General features: G+C 41.0%; 1 protein-coding gene across 3 annotated transcripts in view; it reads left to right on the forward strand.

Annotated features, from left to right (window-relative positions):
- The window catches only part of TCF20 (transcription factor 20), a 45,357-nt gene extending 20,676 nt beyond the window's left edge, over positions 1–24,681 (forward strand). Inside the window, exons 2-4 of one of the 3 annotated variants that reach the window (XM_075723543.1) lie at positions 9,364–9,457; positions 17,351–17,400; positions 20,405–20,521. In XM_075723543.1, coding sequence (XP_075579658.1) covers positions 9,364–9,457; positions 17,351–17,400; positions 20,405–20,488 — 228 coding nt within the window. In that variant the 3' untranslated portion in view covers positions 20,489–20,521. Of the gene's footprint in view, positions 1–9,363; positions 9,458–17,350; positions 17,401–20,404; positions 20,522–24,473 lie in introns of those variants that run through there. The other 2 variants (XM_075723534.1, XM_075723524.1) reach the window with 2 other exon arrangements.
- The last annotated feature ends 1,699 nt before the right edge of the window (positions 24,682–26,380 follow it).

Below are 26,380 nucleotides of genomic sequence, written 5' to 3' on the forward strand. Positions count from 1 at the left end.
GAGAAGAACTGGTTCCATCATGCAAACAAATGCATTGAAAACAAATTCCTTGAGTTTATTGCATTTTCTTGTTATGTCAGTTTTCTTCCTTTTTTATGTCACTCCAGTTATTCCAGTTATTGATATTCAAAGGTATCACTTTACAGGCGAGAGCTTTTGGTAATTAATTTATCTAAAAACTCTTCCCTTATGGTGGTGATGTTGCTTTGTTTTAAGGCAACTGCATGCTATTGTTTTATACCGCACTTGGTAGACCTTGTGCTAAATAGAAATTCACCATATATTTGGATATGTCCTGTAATCAGTACCCAAGATGGTCAGGAGAGAAATCTAGTACTGTCAGAAAATGCAACTGGAGTAAATGCTCTCTTGCTGACTATGCTGTTCCCACAACTCTGTACGTCCTTATCACATAATCACTGCTTGGAAATTTGAATTTCTTTTTCCTCTTTTAAGTCTGCTCTTCTGTCTTTCAGACCTTTTTGTAACTAAATTGCACTTATTGTTGCACGTCTAATTCCCCAAATGAATAGCCAAGATAACATAAACTGTATAATTTTTTTCTGCTAGACTTGCATACTTTAGCAAATTCAAATCCCTATACTTGCTAGTGGTTGTCTGAAATGTTTCTCTCATTCAGGGTGGATCTTTGTCATCAAAGGAAACAAGATTTATGCATTTCTTGTCGTCTTGGACTTTGTAGTCTGTGTTATTTTAATATTCCTTTTAAAATATGAAATGGCTACAAAGGTGTGTACTTAGTCTGCTTAATTTGAAGTTAAACATGCATTTTCATTACTATTTAAAGTTACTATTTTTTGTCAGTTTGCTAAATCTATTTTAGTTAACCATCAGTTTACTCTTGAGGTATCTAACATCAATTCTGATTCAGTTATGCTTGGTCCTTATTTCATTTGGGTTTTTTTCTCTTTACATTGTTTCAGAGGCAGGGAGAGTTCATCCTCTTCAGTGACTTTCTCAGCCTTTCACCAGTCTCATCTCCTAGAGTATGTTCATGCACGTTTAAGCCTTTGATCACTCCACCAAGTGAATGAAACACTTAGGCTTGTATGGAGTAGTGAACATGAATTTATCGCTTAGATCACATTTCAACCCTTTTATATAGTGTTACAGTTTAGCTCAGCCTTCCTGTTATGGAGGTAAGACTGAAGAGTCTTAAAAACTTGTAAACAGTATATTTTCTGGGTGCCTACATTCCTGTGAGTAATCATGGGTTTATTTTGTTGTTGATTGTGGAATTTCACAATCTTGGTCTACAAAAGAACTGCTATTCCAGGCAGGTGCAAAAGTGTGTTTTGTTGTGGTGTCCTGTCTCCAGCAATAGCCAGCAGCAGTTATCTTTGGAGATGTGTAATAAACCAGGCATGTAGAGAGTGCTACTTGCATATTTTCTCCCTCCTTTCAGCAATCGCAGCTTTAGAGTAGTCTCTTTTGCACCACTGTGTTTAACAGGCAGTGGTATACCTATCCTTGATGAATTTGTCTAATCTGTTTTTGAACTTGCTTATCTTTTGGCCAGTGCAGGATTCTTTGGCAACGACTTTTATAGTTTTAATTACTTGTTGTGTGGAAAAAAGCAGATTTACTTTTAAATTTAAACCTGTTATTTCCTCTTCCTTCTTGGAAGTGGCTAAGAATCATTCCCTTATGCACATCGTATTTGATTTTGTATATCTCCGTCCCCCTTCAGTTACCTCTTTTCCAAAATACTTAGTCTTTTCTCATATGGAAGCTCCTTAGGTTCCTAGTTATCTCTGTGGTCTGTCTGGTGGGGTTTTTTTTCTGATCTGTTGTATTTCTTTATTAATAGGGTCACCAGAACAGCACACAATATTAAGATGTCAGGATACTACAAGAGTAGCAGGTAGACATAATGAAGATTTGGGTTTCATTATTGATTTCTTTTCCTAATAACTTACGTTCTGGCTGTCTTTTTTTGCGTTTGCAAGGACTGCATGATGTTTCTGTCCAGGATGACTACTCATACCTTCCCATGAGTAGTAAAAGCTAATTTAGAGTCTGTTGTCATGTATATGCGTAGGTGAAAATATTTTCCCCATGTGTATCACTTTGCACTTAACAACATTAATTTTCATCTCCATTTTATCATATGGTTATCCAGGATTGTGAGATGTTTTTGCAGCTCTTTACCATCAGTTTGAGATCTCACTACCTTGGATAATTTTACGAACTTCACAAGTTTTCACACCTTATTGTTCACCCCCCTTTTTGAGAGTCTCTATAAGTACAGTTGAATAGCTTAAGTGTCTGCATAGGACCTTAGCAATTTTTGCTGGCAACCATTCCTTGTCAAAACTAACCATTTATTCCTGGTTTTGTTACTTTGTCTTTTTCCTTCAGGTTGAGGGAAATAGAATGCTCTGTTCTTCATTTCAAGTGCTTCTGTTGTACTTTAGTCAGTTTTGTATGTATTGAATACGATTTCCCTTTTTTAAGACATTTTACAGTTCTTGTATTTCTTCTGGGTTTTTTTTTCCATGCCATCCATTTTGAGCTGCAGCTTCCCTTTGTGCTTCAGCAGCCCGTGCAGCACTGCAGTTCTGACTTTTTACTGTGTTTCCTAATGTGGCTTTATTAGTATAGCATCTTCCAGATCATTGATTTGTCTATTTGCTGAAATCTTGGGATCTAAATTTGTCCCTAGTTTCTTGACTTGAAGATAGCTGCTCAGTTTTACTTCATTGACTATTTGCCTTTATTATTACTTGATTTGCTTGCTACAGGAATATATATCATAATTGTCGAGAGATACCTTTTAATAATGCAAGTTTTAAGGATTTTTATCTTTTTAATTGTGGGGTTCATTTTTCTGATATTCTGTGCCTGGTTTTTGGAGAACTTAAATTGTTTGACAGGAAATGGAAACTAATAAATCTGTATCCTTCAGTACTGGTTGTTATCTCTAGCCCCAGTCACATAAGCAAATTTTTTCATTAACCCGTATCTGCACATCAGAGTGAAAGTGCTGTTTTCCTCTCCTATTTCCTAAAAATGTCTGCCCACCTTCTCTTTCTTCATATCAGTCCCTTTTTGCAGCAGTCTTCCAAAATCACTTACTCCTTTCTCCGGTAGCAAATAGTGCAAATATTTTTTTAGTTTTCCTCATAGCTTGTTGGAGTAAGTTGTCTCTCTGCATCCCGCTTTCCAGGAAAGAGAATGCGGCTGCCTACTGCTTCTGTTGCCCTTTCGCCTGGATATTAAATCTGAGCTTCTGCCTAGCCTGCCAACTGTTTAATCAGAAATAGTCAGAAGGCCCTCCTTCCTAATATTGCAGCTGACTCTGAAATCCTCGTTATCTTACATCTGCATTTGTGCAGTGCAATTATACAGAAGCAGTTATTTTCCTAAAAGCTTATAATTTAAACAGATGAAGGAGAGAGTATGAAAAACGCATATAACATGTAAAGTGAAGACCTGTACCTGTATCATTAATGACACGTATATTTCATTTTTTGCTTGCTTTTCGTTTTTAGTAACCTTCAGTTCATAGAGTCATAGAATGCTTTGGGTTGGAAGGGACCTTTAGAGGTCATCTAGCCCAACCCCCCTGCAGTGAGCAGGGACAGCTTTAACCAGATCAGGTTGCTCAGAGCCCCATCCAACCTGACCTTGAATGTTGCCAGGGATGGGGCCTCCACCACCTCTCTGGGCAACCTGTTCCAGTGCTTGACCACCCTCATTGTAAAAAATTTCTTTCTTATGTCTAGTCTAAATATATTCTTCTTTAGTTTAAATCCATTATTCCTTGTTCTATCACAACAGGCCTTGCTAAAAAGATTCTCCCATCCTTCCTGTAGGCCCGCTTTAAGTACTGGAAGGCTGCAATGTGGTCTCCCCGCAGCCTTCTCTTCTCCAGGCTGAACAACCCCAGCTCTCTCAGCCTGTCTTCATAGGAGAGGTGCTCCAGCCTTCGGATCATCTTGGTGGCCCTCTTCTGGACCCGCTCCAACAGGTCCATGTCCAGTTGTTGCTTTCCATTTTATTCTGTGTCTGCATTCTTGACACTGATATGCAAGAAGGGGAGAAACAGGGAGATACCTAGAAAGTGAAGCAAAGGAAAAGGGAAGAAAACAGAGAGCAAAGGAAAACTGGTGCTTGGAAAAGAGGAAGTTAGAATGAGGCCTGAGTGTGGGGCACAGGTGAGCAAACTGAAAGAAGCAACTGATCAGCAAGAAAAGACTCTTTGGATTGTAGACAGTAGATATGATATGGTTGCATCTGTTCTGAATTGTTTGGTAATTGTTCCACAAGAAAGATGGTGGAGGAATCATCTGAAAACACCTTATATTAGTGTTAGGCAGAAGGAATTCATTTCTGCTTCTAAGCAACTGTTCCTGCTGCTGCCCAGAATATGTTGGAAGGGCTAGTCTGGTGGCTCCCATCCTCCCACCAGCAAAACCTTGTGCACTGTGGGATTCCAGTACTCCTAGACAAAGACGTTATCTCTGTCAGTGCAGAGCCAAGGGGAAAAGTTAAGGTGTGTGTTTTACTTGAGCAGCTTGTGGGCACTTCTTTTCACAGGCCTAAGAGCTTGTGCTTGGTTGGGAGGAGGAAGGTAGGTAGCTCAGGATGTGTTTGTGTTATAACACCTATGTGGAGTTGGGTACAAATCTGAGGGAGGCAAAAAAAGTTATCCAAAAACCACACCCCTATTTATTACATTTAGAGCGGTGTGCTGTCAGAAGAGTTTACTCTTGTACTAATGAAGAAATACAAATTGCAGCGAAAAAAGACCCTTAAAGCAGAAGAAATATAGCTAGTGGATGTTCTAGTATTTTGAATGAATCGGAACAGCTCTGCTGCCACTGTGATAGCTGTCCCCCTACTGTTCACACTTCAAGGTTGGGTGTTACTTCATTTTGGTAGACAGAGAATGATGAGCTGTAGTGAGGAAGAAATGGGCTGCTAATAGCATGGAGAGGTAGAGACAATGTATCTGGCTTTAATACTATTGATAATTTAGTTCAAGGGATGGAGTGTCTCTTCTAAATGGCACTTTTCAGTCTCTCCAGCCTGTTCTAAGTGAGATATATGTGCCTTGTGGCCAGAGATGAATTGTGGAGATAGGACCTCTGAATCAATCTTCACTGTGTGGTCTTTTTTTTTTTTCTTCCCCCTTCTTCTTCCCCCCCCCCCCCCCCTTTTTTTTTTTTTTCCTTTTCTAATTTAAGCCAGGAGTTGATTAGATGCCTGGCAATGATTACTATCCATTGGCACCTCCCATTGGGAGCACACTCCAAGTACCAGCCTTCAGCTCTTTCAAGCAGGGGAGGTTAAGCAGGCTGCTTACTGAGCAAAAGGAATTTCTCTTCCCATGAGAGCTTGAGTGCTGTTTCCCTGGCTAAGAATGCTATAATTCCTTTACAAGTGACAAGCAGGCTGCTACCATCTGCTGGTGAATGGCTGCAGGATGGTGGCGTTTGGGTGAAAATTTGCTCATGGACCAAAGAGAACAATTAGTGGTCATTAAGCCCAATTCACACATTTCCTGTATGAAGTTCTGTGATTTTACTTTGGTTTTAGAATATTTTCTAGTTGTAGTGTACATATTTTATTTTCTTTTTGTTTTGAAACATAAATATATAAGGATAAGGGTCCTGACAAAAGCCACAAAAAGTACTAGCAGGAGCTATGCGCCTTTTCATCTTTTAAGGCACAGCAGTGATGTCTTGCAAAAGTAGACTGAGACCATCCAGAAATTTTTTAATCACTTTGTTGTCTTTCTAGAAACACCTGGATATATTTGGAAACCACGTGGCAGTACATGATGATAGTCTCTTTCAAACATTAAGTGGTAGACTCATAAGTTGTTTTAGAACCATACAGCTTTGTAGGGTGTCTGCTTTGTTCAGTCACTCTGTGGTGTGTCAAGAAGGAAGAACTGGAAAGAAAAGAGTAGTTATTGTGTATGTGGTTCTCCCAGCTTCCCCTGAAAGAAGCAGATGGTCGGGGGTCCCAGGAGGTAGAAGAAATGGGGCCATTAGACTGTCAGTGGCTTGTGAAAAGCAGAAGCATCTGCCAGAATGGAGACTTGTTCAGCAGCAGGGGAGCCAGCAGCAGCAGATGATCTCTGCCTTGAGCAGTCAATGGTATTGTAGTCCACTGGGGAATTGCTGTTGTGGGCGTAACTGCAGGTAACCTTGGTAATAATCTAGTTGGTCTGGCAGACTTAAAAAAAGGGGGGAAATGAAGGCTTGATGCTCATGCTCTGGCATCTTAACTACCCACTTTTCCTAATCAGTCCTGACTACAGCCGACTTGAAAGTATACCGTATCCATTCTCAGCTGAGCACTACAGTCACACTTAAAATTCGTCAAAGTGCCTGTCGTGTTTCTGCTGCGAGTTTCAGAATAGCAAGATGAACCATGCTAGATGCAACAAAGAATAAGTTCAAAGACTAAATTAACGTTTGGAAAAGTATCAAAAATTTTTGCTAGGGGTTGTTTCATTTTCAATTGTATCGCATAGCACACTCTTTTAAGACATGCCTTTTTAGTCTTAAGAAATATTTTACATAGCTGCAGTTTAATCTCTACTGCTGTGGTTCTTATGCTCTTACTGACTGCTCTGTACAGGACACAGTGTTCCAGGAAGAAGGACCTCTTCTGTTGCAACAGTGTGATGGTACTTCGAAGGCGAGATAAAGTGAGGAGGACAGAATGCTTCTGAGGAACAAAACTAGAAATTCACATCTGTGTTTAAAAAGGATAGTCAGTTGGGGTTCTGTCCTTTTAGAATAATTAATCTCAGTCAGCCACATCTAAAAGCGAGAATAAAGCATACAGGTAAAGAGCTCTGGTTCAGAACTCCTCAAGCTGCGCTTTGTGAATACTTGGCATAGGTGAATCTGGGACTGTTGCCAGTACATAATATTCTTCTAGGGTTGACTTCATAGCCAGGAAAAGACATTTTCTATACATGAAACTTGGTTTTACTCCCATGAGAGGGTGAATTACATTGCAGTTTGGCTAGAGGTCCATATGTTTTGGTATGCATTTAAATATTGGTTTAGGAGTAATGGTTTTAAACTAAAGGAGAATAGATTTAGACTGGACATAAGGAAGAAATTTTTTACAATGAGGATGGTCAAGCACTGGGAACAGGTTGCCCAGAAAGGTAGTGGAGGCCCCATCCCTGGAAACATTCAGGGTCAGGTTGGATGGGGCTCTGAGCAACCTGATCTAGTTAAAGGTGTCCCTGCTCACTGCAGGGGGGTTGGGCTAGATGACCTCTAAAGGTCCCTTCCTACCCAAAGCATTCAATGATGATTCTATGATCTTTTTGTTTTGGTTTGGTTTGGGGTTTGGTTTTTTTGGGGGGTTTTTTTTGGGGTTTTTTTGTTAGAACCTCTGGAAACTAGTGTTCGTGTTCTGACAGGCAAAAATAAGCTGTTTGGGTGTCTCTTTCTAGGCCTCAGGGATGCTTTCCTTACATCATAAATACTGCAATAGTTTGTCATGATACAACTTCACTGCTTAGAAGGTAGACACAATTTAATAGGGAGTGCTGAAGATCAGGCTCACTATGCTTTGGCGTAACGGAAAAAAGAAGGCAGTATTCAAGCCTGTAGTTGTAGATGTCATGAGAACTGACGTCTCACAAGCTTTTCTGTTAGTTGCATCTGCTTTGATTTGGAGAGGGCCACCTGGTTTATGGCTGGAGCTAGTTTTACTTTCATCCTCATTCAATCATTTAAATACAAACTGTAGCCATCTCTGCATAGCATGGAATAGTAGGAAGAGCAATGACTGTCACATATTCTTAGTGTTTTTTGAAATATTGTAACCAAAACCCTGTTTACTATGCAGAGCAAGGCACTTCGCTGTGGCTGTTATCTTTGGCCACATCTATTCTGCAGACCTCCGCTGCCACATGTATGTTATTCAGGGACGTGAAGAAGTGTGGCCTAGCTGCTGTGGCTATCTTGGCTTATGAGCCTCCCTGTACGGTAAAAAACTGATGCTTTTGTCCGGTGCCAGGTACACTGCTGGTTCAAGCACACCTGTTCTGTGTGCTGTACAGGGGTAGCTTGCTGATAGTGTTAATAGAGCACATGTAGTTTGACACTAGCTTTTCCAATAGAAAAAGAGTTTTTAGATCATGTCATCATCTCTCTGTGTGCAGTCAGTGACTAAAGGCAACTTCTTATAGCCTAAACTCAAGGTGAATTGTACCAGTTATGCGAGGCCTTATTGCAGTGTTCGTTGTGGTTATACGAGGCCTTATTGTGGTGTTGGTTGTGTTTATCAGCAAAAGCAAAATTGCTGTGTTTCTTAGTATAACTCAGAAGTACTGTAGATCATCTTTTTTGGTCAGTAGTCTATTTGTGGTTTAATTTTTAAATAGCAGTGGTGTCTCAGCCTTTGGTGTTTTCTGCCATATGTGTCTTGTTTTCTTTTTAGAAGGGAAAAATGTCGACCTGTCAGAAATCAGCTTTCATCAGAATGTTAGATTAGTTAATGAAAATCACTTACTGTATACATTCAAGACATAAAGTTGCTGTCCGAATGAGGTGCATGATAGGCCTGCTTCCTTACATCATTCCTTAAGTCATTCAGGATGAAGTAAATGAGTGAGTGGCTTTCATTCTGCTGCATTAACATCTGTCTGATAATATGGTTAAATACAGCATTGACCAGTTGAGATAATAGGATTTAAGAAATGAAAATTGAATGTGGTCATCAGATGAGTCTTACTACTTTGAAAATGTATGAGCATCTTTCTAGCATTGCAGGTGTTTCTTTTGGAGATGTGCCATTTCTGAGATGGTGAGGTATTTTTCCCTTGATAGCATCTTCTCCTGCTCCCAGTAAGCCTTTTTTGATCACCTGTGAAAAAAATGTTCAACTTGGCCTTGATCTTCTTGGACTGCTAGCGATAATGAAAATGATGTAACCAAATTACTTTTACATTAATGATATCTTCTAAATCATTCTTTGTCATGCTAATTCTCATTTTTAAAGCTGCTGTAGATTCAGAAAGCTCTTTTCCTCCGATTTTAACACTGATGTCATTGTCAGGTACTGAAACATAGGCCAGTGAAATGGATTTGAGAAGTGTTTCAAGTTCTTTCTGAATGGTTGGTTTGAACATTTGGTATCACTTGCCTGGTTAGCACAGTTGAAAATTTTGTTGTTTGAAAGAGCTTATGTTGCTGCCTATTCAAAAGACTTTCTTTGTATGGTGTGGAAAGATAGAGTCTAACACTGTCATACTCGAGAAATTTGTGCTGGAATGCGGTTGATAAAATTCCCAGGAAAATACAGATATTTGCAAAGATGATGGCAGTCTTCATTGCTGTTTCTTGGTTTCCCTTTCAGAAATGTTCCCATTGCCAGGAACCAGGAGCCACCCTAGGCTGCTACAACAAAGGCTGCTCCTTCCGATACCATTACCCATGTGCCATCGATGCAGGTAAAAGCAAATGACATGCTAACTATATTTTGTGTTTGTTCATGTTAGTTCAAAACATACGACACTGACTAATTCCAAGGTGCTTTACAAATTTATTCCCTCTCAGTTTCTCACCTCCTATGAAGGTACAATAATACAAATAGTGAGAAATGGCATCAGATAAACAGTGTACAATAATGCATTGGGACCAGATGGAACTTATAATGAAAAAGAATCTACCTGAAAGTGCAGCAAAAGCCTGGTTTTGGGGAATGCAGCTACAGTGATTGAAATTTGGCTGCAATATGAGAACTGACCACTCTTTTCTTGGGGGGGGGGGGGGGGGGGGGGGGGGGGGGGGGGGGGGGAAGTAGACACCCTTTTTTAAAAGTGTGCAAGTAACCAGAAAGGTGTTTCCTCTTTCAGGGTTACACTCCTGTGGATAGTCACAGTAATGATTTCAAGTGCAAAGTGTTTGTAGAATCATCAGTACCACTTGCAGCACAACCTTCCTTCTCCCTCCTTAGAAGCATTTGAGCCAGTCTCTTGAGTAGGTCAAATCTTCATCATTGGACAAGCTAATGGTTTGAATGATATTATCTCCAGCTATGAGCCTGGGGTTGTGAGTCGGTGTTTTGTGTACAATAGCAACAGTTTTTCATGGAGATAAACTTTATTCTTGGCTAAAAAATCCCAGCTCAGAATGCATGATGTCCCACTATTCTAGTCCTCTGTAACTCCTCACTTCTGCAAGTTTGCAGATGACACCAAGTTGGGCAGGAGTGTTGATCTGCTCAAGGGTAGGAAGGCTCTACAGAGGGATCTGGACAGGCTGGACTGATGGGCCAAGGCCAGCTGTAGGAGGTTCAACAAGGCCAAGTGCCGGGTCCTGCACTTTGGTCACAACAACCCCATGCAATGCTACAGGCTTGGGGAAGAGTGGCTGGGAAGCTGCCTGGCCGAAAAGGACCTGGGGGTGCTGGTCGACAGCCGGCTGAACATGAGCCAGCAGTGTGCCCAGGTGGCCAAGAAGGCCAATAGCATCCTGGCTTGTATCAGGAATAGTGTGGCCAGCAGGACTAGGGAAGTGATCGTCCCCCTGTACTTGGCACTGGTGAGGCTGCACCTGGAATACTGTGTCCGGTTTTGGGCCCCTCACAACAATAAAGACACTGAGGTGCTGGAGCGTGTCCAGAGAAGAGCACTGAAGCTGGTGAAGGGTCTAGAGCACAGGTCTTATGAGGAGCGGCTGAGGGAACTGGGATTGTTTAGCCTAGAGAAAAGGAGGCCTAGGGGAGACCTTATCACTCTCTACAACCACCTGAAAGAGGTTGTAGCTGGGTGGGTGTCGGTCTTTTCTCCCAAGTAACAAACGATAGGACAAGAGGAAATGGGCTCAAGTTGTGCCAGGGGAGGTTTAGATTGGATATTAGGAAAAATTTCTTCATGGAAAGGGTTGTCAAGGGTTGGAACAGGCTGCCCAGGGAAGTGGTTGAGTCACCATCCCTGGAGATATTTAAAAGATGTGTAGATGTGGTACCTAGGGATATGGTTTAGTAGTGGACTTGGCAGTGCTGGGTTAACGGTTGGACTTGATGTTCTTAATGTTTTTTTCCAACCTAAACAATTCTATGATTCTTCTATCGTACAAAACTTAGTCTTTTAACAAGCAGGTAAGGATTTAAGATTACAACTCTTGACTGGCTAAAAATTGCAAGCTTCCTGTTTGTTATCCCACTTCCACAGCAGCCCACTTGTTTCACCACCTATTTTATGCTGTTTTTCAAATGTTACAGTATTTTAAGTAGGTATGCTCATTTCTGAATGATTGCATTGCACCTCTCACTGTGAAATCCCATGCTATTGGAGCACCACATTTTATTGTAATAGAAATGTTTTTAATGAAATTAATATTGCAGTGGACTACTACTAGTACCATAGTATAGATGGTATAGACTACTACTAGTACCATAGTATAGATGGAGAATATGTGAAATAAGGTGTTTTCCTATGAGACATCACATTGTCATGTGGCCATCTGTCAGAGTGCACCATTCCAATTCAGGTTGCAAAAATCACACATTCAAAAAATTGCCAGAAATAAGGGTGTCCATCTAAGTTTAATTGTGGTCTCTTGTGAATGTATGTTATAAGATAGTAATTGCCTTACTAAAGACTGACATCTTTTTCCATAAGGCCCTACCTCAGCCTGTAGGATGAAAGGGTACTCATTCATGAACATAGGTTGTCCTCACTGATTCTGTATTTTATTTACTGCATATGATTCAATGTCAGTTCTGAAAGTGGAACTGTGGAATTTTCTGTGATGTTCATCTCTGTCATGCCTAAGAATTTCATTAACATTAACAAACTTTTTATTTACAGTACATTTGAGAGGCTGAATCATCAGATTTATGTTCATACTGTGTTTAGTAGTTTGTTTCTGGTTTGTGACCTGCCCTTTTCAATACCATGAAAAAAACAAAATAAATTGTAGTGAATGTTCCCAATAGTTTGGGGTGCTTAATCTGAATTCTTGTGTCACTAGGTACAGTATGTACATTTTCTATGTTCTAAACACAGGTATCAAAATTAAGATGCTGTCCTTTTTCTTCAGATATACCTTCCTCATTAACTCTGCTCCACTTCAGCAAATGCGGTAGGATCCTCCAGATGACAAATTTACTGAACAATCATGACTAATTCCCAAGAGCAGTTCTGTGTTATGCACAGAAGAGGCAGTGTCCTATACAAAAACTAGTATATAATCATACTATTTAGTCCATATTAAAAGTAATACAATATGTCTACCATATAATATGTAGAAGTGGACTACATGAAATTTGGCATTTTCTCACATTTGTCTTGACTTTGCAACCTTAGAGCTTTTTTTAGAGCAGCTTTTTGTGTTCAAGTTGCAAGGCTATGCTTACTTCATTTTCTTTTAATTTTCTTATGAGACATCACATTGTCATGTGGCCATCTGTCAGAGTGCACCATTCCAAGCTGATTTCACTCATTTGAGCAATACAGCAGTAATAAATTGCAAACCACTCAGTGGGCTAGAGCTGCATGGAGATGGGATGCTTCGTGAGTTTCACAAACATATTTAATAGCAGAAGAGTGGTATAACTGGTGCATCTCTGGTTGCACTCTAGGAAGAATATGATTTAGTGAGAACAAAGACTTCTCTTTGTTTCTCTATACGTTTTCCTTTCTGTTTCTTCCTCTTCAGTCTGTATGTGTCTGATATGTTCTCAACTCTGGCTCTTCATACCAGCCACAGGCTTTTTATCTAATTGGTCTCAGGTTCCTCTTCTCAACTTTATTATCCCAGTCTCTTTGTAAGACCGAATTCTCCCTACTCCTTTCCAATATTGCCCAGTTTTCTAGCTGTCATTCTGGCTTCCTCCTCTCTGCTTTTACATCACCTCCTCCTCTCCTTTTTTGCTCCTAGCTCTGTTTTTCATCTCTGGGCTTCTTACTCCCGTTCACTTCTAACTTAGCTCCTTGTCGCACTTAACCCTGCTAGTCTCCGTTTGTTCTTGTATATTGCCCTTGATCATCTTCACCTTTCCATGAAGTTCCCACTAGTTCTTAGTCTCCAGTCTTCTGGCTGAATCAATCCTGATTCAGTCTTAGCCTCCTTCTGCTGGCACTCATCCTTAATTCCCTGCTCCTAACTTCTACTAGCACTAGTCTCCTCATTCTGCTAGCCTCCACTCTTTCTCCAGTTCCAGATTTCCTTTCTTAGTAACCTTCTTACTTCTGCTGCCTTCTAGACCTGCGCTTCCCACTTCACAGTTCTGAAATGGTCACCTTCTTCCTTCAGGCTGCCTGAGCCTTGCAAGCATTCCCTGATAGCTTTCAGTGCTTTTGGTTCTGGTGCCTAAATCTCAGGCCAGAGGTATGTTTGTAGGAAAGACCTGCTCACCCCCAAACAAAAGCATATTTGTTAGAATTTTCAAATGACCTAGCTACTAAAATCTAAGAAACCTCTTCTGAGGATGGGCAGATTAAAATCCCTTTCCCTCTTTGTAAAGAGTTATATTTCCTGATTTTGTGGTGAGCTGGCAAGGGCATGCCTTAGCTAAAATTCAGGCCCTACTGCAAATCAGGATATGTTGGAGTTTTTCAGAGAAAATTTGCTGGTATATTTAACATGGGCAGAATAACTTTTTCCAAGAAAGAGTTTTAAGGAAATGGTTAGACTGCTTTAGCTGAAGTTTTCAACCAAAACAAATAAAAGAACTCAGCTTGGAGTACGTTCTCAGCACTAAAAATTTCAGCCTGATGGTGTGACAGTAAAAGACCTTGTTTGCAGTTGGTTTTATCTGTGGGTGTAATCAGGCTGTCTTAATCTATAGCCACCCTTCCAATAAATCTGTAAAAGAAATAAGCAAGCTGTATGGAAGGGGACTTGATTTTCATTTATGCCCAAGCAGAAAATGTAGGCTTCCATGAGAAGCAAATAAGCATTCTTTTCTTTCCTTAGCCTGCTGTCTGCCTATAAACCCTTTTTATTGCTTATGCAGTGCTGCTCTCTTTCCTGTAGTGAATCAGATACAGATACTTCTGAAGTTCCTTGAGTTCTGTGGTAGTTTCATTTGAAGTTGACTGTCCTGCTTTGAAGAATGGTACCACCTTGCTTTATTGAGGATCTGGGACAGATCCTGAATCCTCAGAAGTTTGTGCTGACGTTAACAAGGGCTCTCAGGCTTTTGGAATACATATGACTGGTTTCGTATCTTTAAAAAAAAAAGGGGGGGGGTGGGGGGGAAGAAAACCCAAAAAAAACAGAAGACACTGGAGTGGTGTGTTGTGTGTTTTTTGTTTGGTGGTTGTTTTTTTTTTCACTAGGGTATGTCCAGTCATAAACACTTGATGTTTGAGTTACTGTAACATCCATGGAAGTGACCATGCCTTAGCAGGGATGAAGTATGCATGTCACACTCCTAGGCAGTTGCACTGCGAGTGTGTTTTTACCTTTGCATTGGTGTGGATTGGAAGTTGGTGTCCTGTCAGTTACTGTGCCTCATATGAAAGGCAGTACATTTTTGGTAAAGGACTGGAGGGCGAAATATCTCAAAACGGCTCCGGTTACTTACAGCACTGAAGGCTGTCCCTGCGGCGCAACCTGGCCTCTGGCTTCTGCACTGATGGTCAGCTTCCAATCCCACCCTGGTGAGGAGCCAAGTTTTGCACCGCTGTTGCTAATTGGCTGCTATGCAAGGCATGTGGCTTCATAAGCTGCCAGTTCGTACATATGGATGCTTTTACATAGCCTAATTCAGCCTTCCTTTAGATCTCCTTTCATAGAAAGTTAATCTTTGGCAATATAGGGTGCAAGAGAGCTGAACTCCTCTTAGCCATTTGCATAAAAATCAGGATCAGTAGTGCCACTTAAGTAATTTTTATATGAAAATGACTGTGGTTAACATTGTCTGTGTTTGGCTTGCATCTGTCCAAATTTATGAAGAGCCTCTGATGTCTCAAGATAACTTAGTCCTAGGGACATCTCCATGGAAACAGGATCTTTGTTTTCTGAAATTCTGTATCCTCTCCCTCTGCTTGTTCCTCCCCACCTGGAGTCAGATCCTGATTGTTGCAGCACCCTTGTCCCCACAGCATGTATTGTAGGCAGATTTACAGTCAAAAATCTTTTGTATGAGAATTAGGAAAAGACTAGCAGCAAAATAAAATTAATTTTCAGAGAACAGAAATCCTGTGTCTTCACAAGTATTGTTAAAGATGAGTAACAGGCAGAACACAGAGGGTGAGACAAAGTGTGAAGCTTACAGAAGAATAATTGCGTCTATTAAAAATGTTTCGGGTTTTCCCTGACTACTTTTTGGAGAAAAATCTGTACAAACAAGGACGAGTCTCAGTTCTTTCCTTTCTGCCACAATGAACTGATCATAACTATGTGTCTGATGACTTCATGATGAATTGTAATCTGTGATATAAAATACTTGGAACTGCTAACTGAAATCCAGGCCAGCTTTGTAATGATGAACAAGTTTTGCCTTATTGGTATTCAGCTGATTTTCTACAGTGAGCTGATGAAATTTTTCATGGTTGTCCCTTAAGAGAAACAAAAAAATTGCTATTAATTGGGTCTGCTATTAGTATTTGCAACAAAAATGCCAGCCTCAGTAAGAAATTGAGCTCCATGTGCGGATCAGGCATGAGGTACGAGGTTTCTGACAGTTCTTCCTGATCGTTGTACAGTCTTCCTTTCTGATGTACTGGTTGGAGAAATGCATTCATTACCGATGTTGGGTTTCCAAGAAAGAAGAGAACTCCATCCTGTTCTAACATACTGTGTATGTTTTTGATGATTGCTCCGTATATTTTTGATGATTGCTGTATTATGCAGTGATAATTCATGCTGTAGTCTGAATGTACAATTCCTGCCCTTATAATGAGACAACATTTTATTTATTTCCTGTTATTTGCTAATACCCCATTTGAAATTGTTATCTGTGGCAGGATTAAGGGGTTTACTCCCCTTTGCTAAAATCTCTCAAGTAACAGCCTATTGCATGCTGTTTCCCTTTGATTCAGGCCAGAGGCATTCATGTTGAAACATAAGCATTTCATAGCAGAGGGATGCTCTGCCAAAGCTTGGGTGTCTAGAAAGCTTTTCCCTCAAGCTTTAGTTGCAGTCTCCTGCTGTCTGCTAAACTCTTCCAGCAGATTGAAACAGCAGGTAGCGCTGGTTATGCTACATACTTAAGAGCATTTTAAATTAGCACATTTTATTTACCATTGTGCTTCTTTACTTGCTAGCTATTTGGGTAGGTTGGAGCAGACAGGAGGTTAAAAGCACCTTGCTGAATTCTCACGATGTCGGTCACGCTGAGGTGGTGATGGTGCTCGGTCAGCCTGCCTTCTGTGCACGAGGCAATTGGAAAGAACAATGTTGGAAGTTTGGGCAGGTTGAGAGGTGGCCCTGCAGTTCAGAGTGCCCAGGGCAAGCAGCTGAATTGTCTCGTGAGAGTACTGCTTTTTCACTTGGCTGTGAGGGTGAAATACAGGGTATGTGGAAGGGACAAATGGAAGGCAGAGAGCTGGCTGGTGGTGCTCTTGGTGTGGGCATAGCGCTGAAGTTCTGGGAGCTGCCGACTCGGCATCCCTTAGAGGCATCATCTGGGAGGGAGGGTGAGAGGGGAAGCAACACTTACACTAGCAGTGCCAGTAAAGAAATGCTCTTCAAACGACAGTATTGTTTAATTTGTTCCTAAATAAACAGTTCTACGTAGGTGCCCCACTTTCTGTAATAGGTTTAAATCATTAATTAAACTATTCCTTAGATCATAGAAGCTTTACATATACGAATCATGGAAGCAGATCCAAGAGCATGAGTCACCTGACTAGCAGACATAGTGTTAAAGTATAAACTGATCCCCAGGATTTGGGTTTGCAAATAAACTGTTATATACACTATACCTGGAGACACACACCCCTTCTCCCCATGATGTTGGCAGGGACTTGGGGTAAAGATGAAAGACAGCAATTTTCCTATGAAGTATAAAGCAGGGATTGTCTGTTGGATCGGATGAATGCGTCCATCATCCTTGTGCTGTAGCAAGGAAGGCTGGAATAGCTGAAGGGGGGTTGGGATATAGGATTTGTAGACTTGCTGTTGTGACTCTTAGCCTACACAGAGGATCAGGGAGACGGGTTGCTTGGACATGGCTTGGTAATCCAGGCAACATTGTTACTTAGGGTGTTCAGTAATTTTATTTGCTAAGACTTTGGGGGTGGAAGGGATGAACCTACTAATAAGATAGTATTCCTGTAAGAGATCTTTGAATGAAAAATATATACCTGTGAGGCATTAACACATGTGATGTATTATTCAAGTTGGTTTTTATTAAAAAAGTAATAAATTGCTGTCTTCTCCTCTAGATTGTTTACTAAACGAAGAGAATTTCTCAGTGAGGTGCCCCAAGCACAAGGTAAGAATCCTCTCCTGGATTAGACCTGGGTTTTGCTGCCCTCTGCTGGTATCTAAATTTGGATTAGTAATTTTATACCTGGATAACATCTGTAGTCAGAGATGCTTTTAGATTAATTCTTCTGTGATGTGTGCTTGTGGTATATTCTGGGGGCAAACATCAACCTGAGAAGAATACAGAGTTTAAGAAGATAAAGTAAGTTTTTGCCCTATCTGTTCAGTTGTTCTTTAGATCCTTGATGACTCTTTAGAAAGCCCAGCTTCATTTCCTGTCTTCTGTGATAGAATCAGTACATTGCTCGCTGTTTCTGTTTGAGTGCTATGTTGAAACTGGTGGTGGTTTTTCTCCTTGGACTTACTGAGGATGCAAGGAGGAAGAAAAATAGCTTATGGAAAAGTTTCCACCAGTTTTTGGAAACATTTAGACTACACCATGAACCCATGTTGTGATGAACCTGAAACACCTTGTTCTAGTTTAGTGGTAGTAAGTAGACTGAGTCTTACCACTCAATATATCTGTTTAGTTGTTCTGTAGATCTTTGACTCTTCAGAAGACCCATCATCGTTTTCAGTTTTTGGTGATGGATTCAGCATACTGCTTCTGCCTAGGGTTTGGGCATCCTTAACTGAATGTCCCTGGAGCCTGCAAACACAGTGGTGCTAAGAACTGGACTGCTGTTGCTCTGTCCGTATGGAAAGAGGAGACAAGGCAAACAGTACATACCCCTTGTACATGTAAGCAATGTGATACAGTGCTGGGAATACCCCTCCCAGCCCGTAAGAGAGAATGTGTCTCAGGGAGGCTGTGGATACTAGTCCACCAGTTTTAAATCCTCAGAGTACCCAGACAAATGGCTGTTCTTGTGGCCAGTTGGATACAGCAGGAATTCTGCAAGAGTGTGGTTGGCATATGCTGGAAAGTAAATGATAATAGGGAAGAACTGTGTTGCTTTCTAGCAGGGATTAGTCTCCATTTAGTCCTTGTCTGCAGAACTCTTCTCTGCCTAGAATTAGACTGACATCTGGTGGTCTTTTGTCTTTGCAGATTATCTTTAATCTGTCTTTTGTAAACATACAAGAATTAGTCTCATGTTTCTTTCTGGATGTTCTACCACAATTTGATGTATTTATACACACGTATTTAAAATGCGCTGGAAGATTCTGGGGACATTCAGGCTGTTATCCAGAACTGGCCCACTTTTCATCATATAAAAGAAAATACATTATTCTGCACAATTGTGGAATAATGTTGAAAATGTACACCAAGCTTAAATTGATGCGTTAATGCTACACAAAACTGCAGATCTTGCTAAGCAAAAACGGGAAGAATGAACTCCCCTTACTGTGGAATGCAACTACCTAAGTACCGCCCTCTGTCTAGCTTTGGATACTTGACTAAGGAGAATATAGGCAGGTTACGTCTTTGAAGGCTGTTTTATTTTTGCTGCCCATTGCCTGAAGTATTACAGGGAAACAAAGTGTTAAAAGCTTTTCATAGCTGGCTTGGGTCACTGTTGCTGTATATGAGTACTTGCAGTGATGGTGCTCAAACCATGAAAGGAGACAACCATTTTACAGAATCCAGCATCACGGAGAAGATACTGAGCAGGCAAATTGGTTTCTGAAGTAATCTTGGGGGTTGGGAGGGTGAAAACTGCCAATTAAGTTGATAAAGGTACTTCATGAAGAAAAAAAATTTTGAATTTTATTCAAAACTATCCCACTGCAGATCATTTTCTGTGTTGTGTCGAAAATGGAAATTCAACACCAGCAGCCTTTCTTTGACACTGAAATTTGTTGGCTTTTGCTTAGTAAAGACATGAATCATTTCTTTGAAGTCAAGCAGAGTTTTCTTTGCTTGGCTGTGACTCTTCCCTTGCTGTGTGGTTCACTGATCGTTACTGGTTTGTTCCAAATCCTTCTGCAGGACAGAGTATAGTATCACCCTGCTCCTTCCATTGTAGTGGCTGGAAAGGGGAGTTCCAGCCAGTTGCGAGGCAGGACAGGAAGGTTGAAAACTATTGCTCTAGAATGACTGGAGAACAAATTGCATCAATTTTTTGCATGATATGAACATGACCAATTGAGAGGAAGAAAGACTTTAGATTAGACCATTTTAAACTATGCTTTTAGGTAACAGCAGTTTAACATTAGTAGCTAATTAGTAGCTGTCTAATACCTCATTCTTCTGTTCTGTAGTTAATGGGTGGAAAAACTAACTTTTTAAATTGGCTCACACTGAGTAAGTCCCCCAGTATAGTGCCTCTTATCCTTTTTCAGTCCATGCCTCACATCGGTAAATACACCTCATCATAATAAGTGGCTCCTGGAGAGCAAAGGTGCTTCTTGCCTCATTAACTGCACTTGACACTTCAGGCATAAGCAAGCTTAGTCCAGAGGGACTGGTCCTGCCTTTCCCTGTGCTCCCCAGTGAGCTTTCCCATTTCCTTCTGTCAGCATTGATGCTTCAACCATCCATGTCCTGAATGTGCTACTTTTGCAAAATAGCAGCTTTTATCACAGGGAAAACGCTGTCTGAAAACTAATCATCTTTTGAAGGGTTGGCTTCCTCTTGCAAATCCAACTAGCTGTGTGTCTGCATCGCAGCAAGTGCTGTTGCAACAGAACTGATGAGGCTGCTGAGGCACTGAGCAGGATATAAAGGGGATGAGATAACTCATGTTTTGGTGGCACTGCAGTCTTAGATAGTCTTCAGCCATCTGTGGGGGCAATTTCAAGTGATGTTTCTCAGCTTGTTCTACCTCTTTTTGTGTTAAATTCTGTGTTTCTTAAAATTAACCAGGCTTTTATATCCCAAACTCTACTTTTGTGGAATTGCCTGCTTTTGTCAGAGGGAAACTCTCTGTCTGAAAAATCTATGTCTGGTTCCAATACTGACTTCTCTTTCTCTCTCTCACTTTCTGTATGTTTGCTTTCCCTACCCCTGTTGTCTTTTTCTCCCTCATTTTCTTTTTCCTCCTCCTTTTGGCTTGCTGGTTCGTCAGCCCCTCCTTCCTTGCTCTCTTCCCTCCTTGCAGAACAAGATGGTGAAAGGCAGCCTCAGCACAGAGCAGTCGGAGCGGGGGTGAGGGGGGAAGTGTACTCCTGGGAATGGAAATAAAAGCAAGCACAGGTGAGTTGGGGAGAGTTTCCAGTTTCCACCTGCCTTCTTCTGTGGCTCCTTACCTCCAGTGCCTTCCCCATTCCTATGAGAAATCAAGGTGCTCTGGTGTATATTCAGAAAATTTGTAATAACTGTTTCTTTTTTTTCTTTTCCCCTGCTACCATTCTATTCAGGCTAGTGACTTCACTTTTTTTTGTATTTCTGCAGCAGTTCCTTCTGTTTAGTGGTAGAGGCAAAGCTTGTTAGCTGTTACAACTGCCTGATTACTCTCCCGGCTAAACCAGTGGCAGAAATCTCCTTTCATATTGCCATAATCATGTCCATAAGGATCTGAAAGGGTTTTTTTCCCATAAGTCTCAGAGTAGTTAATAGTAAGCTTCCATATAAATAAATTCATCAAAGTCTCTTAAATTTGGTATGTAAGGAAGAATTAATAATAGTGATGAGTTCAAGATTATTGTAATCTTGATTCCCTTTTTTCTGGAAACGTAAATACAGAGATAAGTAAATTAATCTTATCAGGAGCCCATTACATTCCTTTCAGACCAGCATTTTCCTCTATTTTGCAAACAGATATGGGTGAGAGAAGATGGAACTATATCCACAAGTGGCCACAATTTCATAAGTTTGTAATATTTACTCTGGTCCCTTACCTCCCCTCGCTGTGGATCCAGGGTGGGCTGTAGTTGCCGTAAGTCAGCAGTGCTGTGGAAAGCAGCAGTTGTGCTCTTGCGCTGCAACTCCCCCACTGCTTTTCCTTCCTGCCTCCTCCTTTGTCCAGTCCCAGCATTCATACAGCCACGTGTGAACTTGGTGGGGAATTCAATTTGTCTGAAACTGCATTCTGTCATGTTAGCATCTGAGTTGGGTCATTATCCTAATCTGGTTCACTGTGTGGCTGGGCAAATATCCTGGCACAAGGAAGGAGTAGCACAGAAGTGGGAGTTAGCACCCATGAGTGGGATGAGGTTGGGATTTCTTATTTCATTTCCACCAAGTGTATTGCCATTCGGTGGCAACCGGGACATCTAAATGAAATAAGTGTTTGGTTTCAAATTAGTACTTATTGGTACCCTTTCCCATGAACTGCAGCCCAAGAAGGTCTCTTGCCTTCATTTCACTGCTCAGTTGCATTTCTTACTCAAGCTAGTTGCTTCTCTTTTTATTGCAATCATGCAGATGAAGTTGCTCTTTCATGTCTGTTCTCTGAGCTGATTATAACACTCCCCTTCCCTCACTGCTGTTCCCTTGCTTCCCAGGCACCTCCCTTACCTTAAAATTGTAACTGTTTCTTAAGTAATTGTGAAGTACTTTTAATGGCGTTTTCTGTGAAGGTTGAGAGATTAATCAGAGAATACTGTTTTTTAGTGCAGTAGCAGAAGACGGGTAGTGTTTCATGTAAACACTTCGTAGACTGACTTCTGACTTGGTTTAGCTCTGCTGTGTTCTGTGATTTTTCATTTTTAGCAGCATTCTTTCCTGGCTTTGGAATGTTGTTAAAACAAGTTACTATGTAAACAGTAATTGAAGTTCATTTTTTGAGTAACTTTTTCCTTCCATGGTAAAGGGCATTGGGATTCTTTTAAGCTTTTCTCTTTTCCTTAAAGTGTAAAACGCAATATAATTCATAATGTTAAAACAAGATGATAGTCTCACATACAGGGCACCTGTTACAACTGTTTTAACACTAGAGAAGTTTTCTCAGTGATGTTTTTTTTGGGCCATTTCTTTAAGGTGCTGGTGAACGTTACTATGTCCCAGAGACCTTTACACAGCTTTGTTTCCTGCATTATTGTCCAGTGTTAACTCTTTTTCTTATATTTCATAGGAATGTATTGGCTTAAGACCTTACAGGCTGTGGAATCTCTGCACCATGTTCACTGTGTACTCTAGACATCTCTCTAAGGCATCATTTCTTTCCAAAACCACATTTGCCTCAAGTAGTTCTTATCTGAAGGTCCTACTTAGCCTCTCCCTTTTGTTGCTGAGAACGTCTTGAAGATTGAGTTCTCCAACCTGACCTTGAATCCCAAAATTAAAACCATGCAAATCTAAAGGATCCAATTATTTTCAAAAATACTTTAAAAAAATTAAAAATTGCTGCATTACTGTGGTACTTAAAGACGTTTAGAAGAATTCTGTAACAGTGCTGATGGTGCAGGAGCTGCCCTTCTGCAGGCCTTAGCGTAAGATAGAATGGGCACTCAGCTGTTAGATTGGGCTGTTTTAGTCCTGGTTCACTCCTAGGCCCAGCAAGTTAAGAAAAGTCCTGCCTGCTGGATAACATCCAGGCAAGTCAGTGTATTCTGTCTCTTGCTTCTCTCTCCCTGAGCCAGTTGCCTCTAGAACATTTGGATCAAATCCAGATCTGGAGAGTGACTGTGAGAGTGAGTCTGGTGCTCTGGATCTTGTCCAGGAACGGGGAAGGACTCTCTCTGTGCGGTGAGCCTGTTTCCTCCCTGAGGCAGTGCCTAATGCTCTGGACCGATTCCAGGCATGGGCAAGCTGCAGTTGTACAGGAGCCAGAGACAGTAACACGGCCTTGACACTCCTTCAGTGAGGGCTCACAGTTGCACAGCAATGAATACCACAAAGGTCAGCTGCCTGAACTCTCCAGGAACCTCTCTCCTTTCCTCTTCAGCTGTAGCTCCGTGGCTTACCCATCCATTTTTCATATGTACTCGCCTGACTCTTTCTTTGCTCTTAGCCTGGCACCCCTGTATGAGGGGATATTTGCAGCCAAGAGGTAGGCTTGCTGGGATGTAATCTAATTGGTGTGCTGATAATCAGAACAGCATTGACTTCTGTATCACACTTGGTTAGGGCTCCTGGAGTTTGCCAGCTACGAATGAACATGGGTGTTACTTCATTCCCAGGCACACCTCTAATGCTGTTAACCGCTTTCCATATGCATTGCTTATGTTGTGAGCTTTTTTCCTTTTCCCAAGCTCACTGGCTGGTGGGGAGGGATTTATCTAAGTTATATCAAAGGGTTAACCTTAGTAAATAAACAAATTGCTTCTGGGCTCACTCGTGTTACGGGAGAATGGAATAAAGGAATATATTATTTCAAGCTTTGCTTTCTTGGCTGCGCAGATTAAGAATGAGAACGTGGCTTGGAAAAATGAAATTTTAACTTTGTCTGCAGTTTCTCTTTTGAGATGAGCCTCCACCACCTTAGCAAACTCCTGAAGTTAATTTCCTTGCCTCAGAGAATTTCTGGACAGGGAGAGTGAGTGTGCCAAGCACTTAGTCTTTCCATGAACCGTTGCTGCCACAATAATCTGGCAGATAGAACAAAAAAGCAATAGAAAGAAATATTACCCGACCTCCAATTAGTTTTTAACTGCAGCTTTACCTTTAGCTTGTGAAATCTAGCCATTTCCCAGATCTGGTTCCTGCAGCTAGACTTCTGTAATTTTGATACTGGTTTCACTCTCTGCTGCATATTCACTGAAAAATACTGTCATATGGTAGCATGGTGACCTGCATGAAAATACTTGGGTCCAGTCCCTGAGGGGCAGCGTGTCATCCCAGAAGCTGTCATCGCATTTGAACGTGGTTGGCCCCTCTGTTTCCAGTTTTCATAGTCAAGATGAGGAGCGGACATGAGGCAAACAAGCTCCTTTCTGGCTGCTGGAGGTAGCTGTTCTGTAAGAGTGCTGTGCCGTTGTCGTGGCACAGATCGTCCTGTCATCCTGGACCTCCTCCGAAGCTGGGCTTATTTAATTTTCTGCTGGTTGTTAAACTAATACTTTTTATCACATGGATTTGCTTTTATGAGCTACTCACTGTTGTGCTTCCATCCGTTTTTATTCCACAAAACTAAAGAGCTTTTGGTGTTACTGCTGTGGTAGGCTGCTGAGCGGGTTTTTCCAAAGCCTGGGGGGCGTGCTGGCAGACGGAGGGAAGGAACCATTCCAATATTACTGTTTCACTTTGTTTTTCAGGTTAGGCTGTTGAGATAAAAAGCGGTGGACATTCGTGACTGAATGGAATCTCTCCCACTGTGCAGCCATGCCCCCTCTCGACGTGCCTGCCAATGCCAGCACTTCCTTCATAAATTCTTACATCACACTCAAGACTGATGACATCACAGAATCTGACCAAGGAGTCTGAACCAGCTGTTTCCATGGACACAATCTCCATAGTGACAGTGGGAAGGGGAGGGGGAAAAAGGAAACAGGTGGGGGGAATTAAAGAGGGAGGGATAAATATATATATATATAAAGATCTATTTTTTAGTCTTGAAAGACTTTGTTTTAAATGAAAGGTGCGCTATATCCCTTTTGATGCTTTTGATTAAAATTAACAAAACCCCATATAAATTAAAAAAGAAAACTGTAGCTAAAGTAAATATTAAATCCAAAATCAAAGCAAGGCTCGTGGAGCCTAATGTTTTGTGGGAAAGAATAGGAACTGGGAGTACTCCAGACAGGACTTGTCTCCCTTCTTCTTGCTTTCTTTCTCACAACATCCAAGGAAGTTCAATTTTAGAAGACAAACAACATCGTGATAAATTGTTTGTAGGGTGTGGGAGGAAGGCTTGGATGGTTGCAGGTGATGGGGTGTCAGTACTTGTGTATGCAGGGTAGGGAGGTTATCGTTTTTGAGAAACACTATGTATTGATAGTGGAAGCTTGAAAATCATCTGAAGACTTTTAGGTCATGAGACTCATGAAGTAAGAGGTAGCTGCTGCTTGCTAGATCCCATAAACCTTGTTCGTGTGGGAACGTCTGTACCATGCAGGGTTGCCCTTTGTGGCAACAACATGCACCCCCAAATCATTCCAAAAAGCTGCCTTCAGTTTTGAAGGCAGGTGAGAGGAAGATATGGTTTACCTGCCAGATTGGGGAACTGGAAAGGAAGTCTGAATGTTGGTGGAGTCAATGTATCTTCAAACTGATGAGGAAAATCCACTTAGCCCTTTTTTTATTTTATGTTTTGCTTTTCCTAAGGAAGGAAGAGGGAATGTCAGTGTAACAGCCTACACTATATTGTTAATTGGAGTGGGGGGGGGGGGGGGGGTGTAAATTATGTAATTTTAAAACATTTGGGTTTGAGGAACAACAACAACAAATAATCATGGGTTTTTTTCTTGTTAAGGCCTTAAGAAAGGGGTTAGTGCATCTTTCAGGGGTCACTCTGCCATGGGAATAAAATAGCTGTTTCACAAACAGTTTTATATAAAAAAAGCTTAAAAAAACCAAAAAAACTAATAAACTTCATTTTAACCTTGTCTCCTTTTGTTTTGTGCGAACTTGATTTGTTTAAAAGGACAGAGAGACAGTACTATCTGCTGCTTTTTGGTTTCTTTGCCTTCATCAGTTCTGCCTTCAGTGATGACCTTCTGAACTGGCCCAGCAAGACGAAGACCACAAAAGCTTTTAAAAATTAAAGCTTAGAATTTGTTTGATGTTCAGAGATAACGAGCCAATGACTGGATGAATTTTCTGTTCGTGTGAGTTGGTGGTATTTCACCAGGTCACAGACTTCTTTCACTCATAGGATGGTAGCATATCCTAGCGATATCAAACAGCGTGGTGTTTACTGGGAAGTCACTAGAGATAGGGATCTAACCAGCATGACTTGGATAAAAAAAATGGGGTTGATATTGTGGGGAGGGAAGAACTATTTTAAAAAGTTATGTACTGGATGCTTGCTCAACTACTCGCATTTTGGAGTATTCAGCACATAAAAAATAAAATCTATGATAGCTCATATTAAGATATCTATTTTAACTCTATTTTTAAAAGATCAATTTAAAGATTTGGGAGATAATTTGGCAGTTATTTATTTCTAGAAGTTGCTACTCTCACTGATAAATATTTGGAAAGAAAGGGCAGTCTTCTGCTT

This window comes from Pelecanus crispus, chromosome 1, assembly GCF_030463565.1.
Source record: "Pelecanus crispus isolate bPelCri1 chromosome 1, bPelCri1.pri, whole genome shotgun sequence".
Lineage (NCBI taxonomy): Eukaryota > Metazoa > Chordata > Aves > Pelecaniformes > Pelecanidae > Pelecanus > Pelecanus crispus.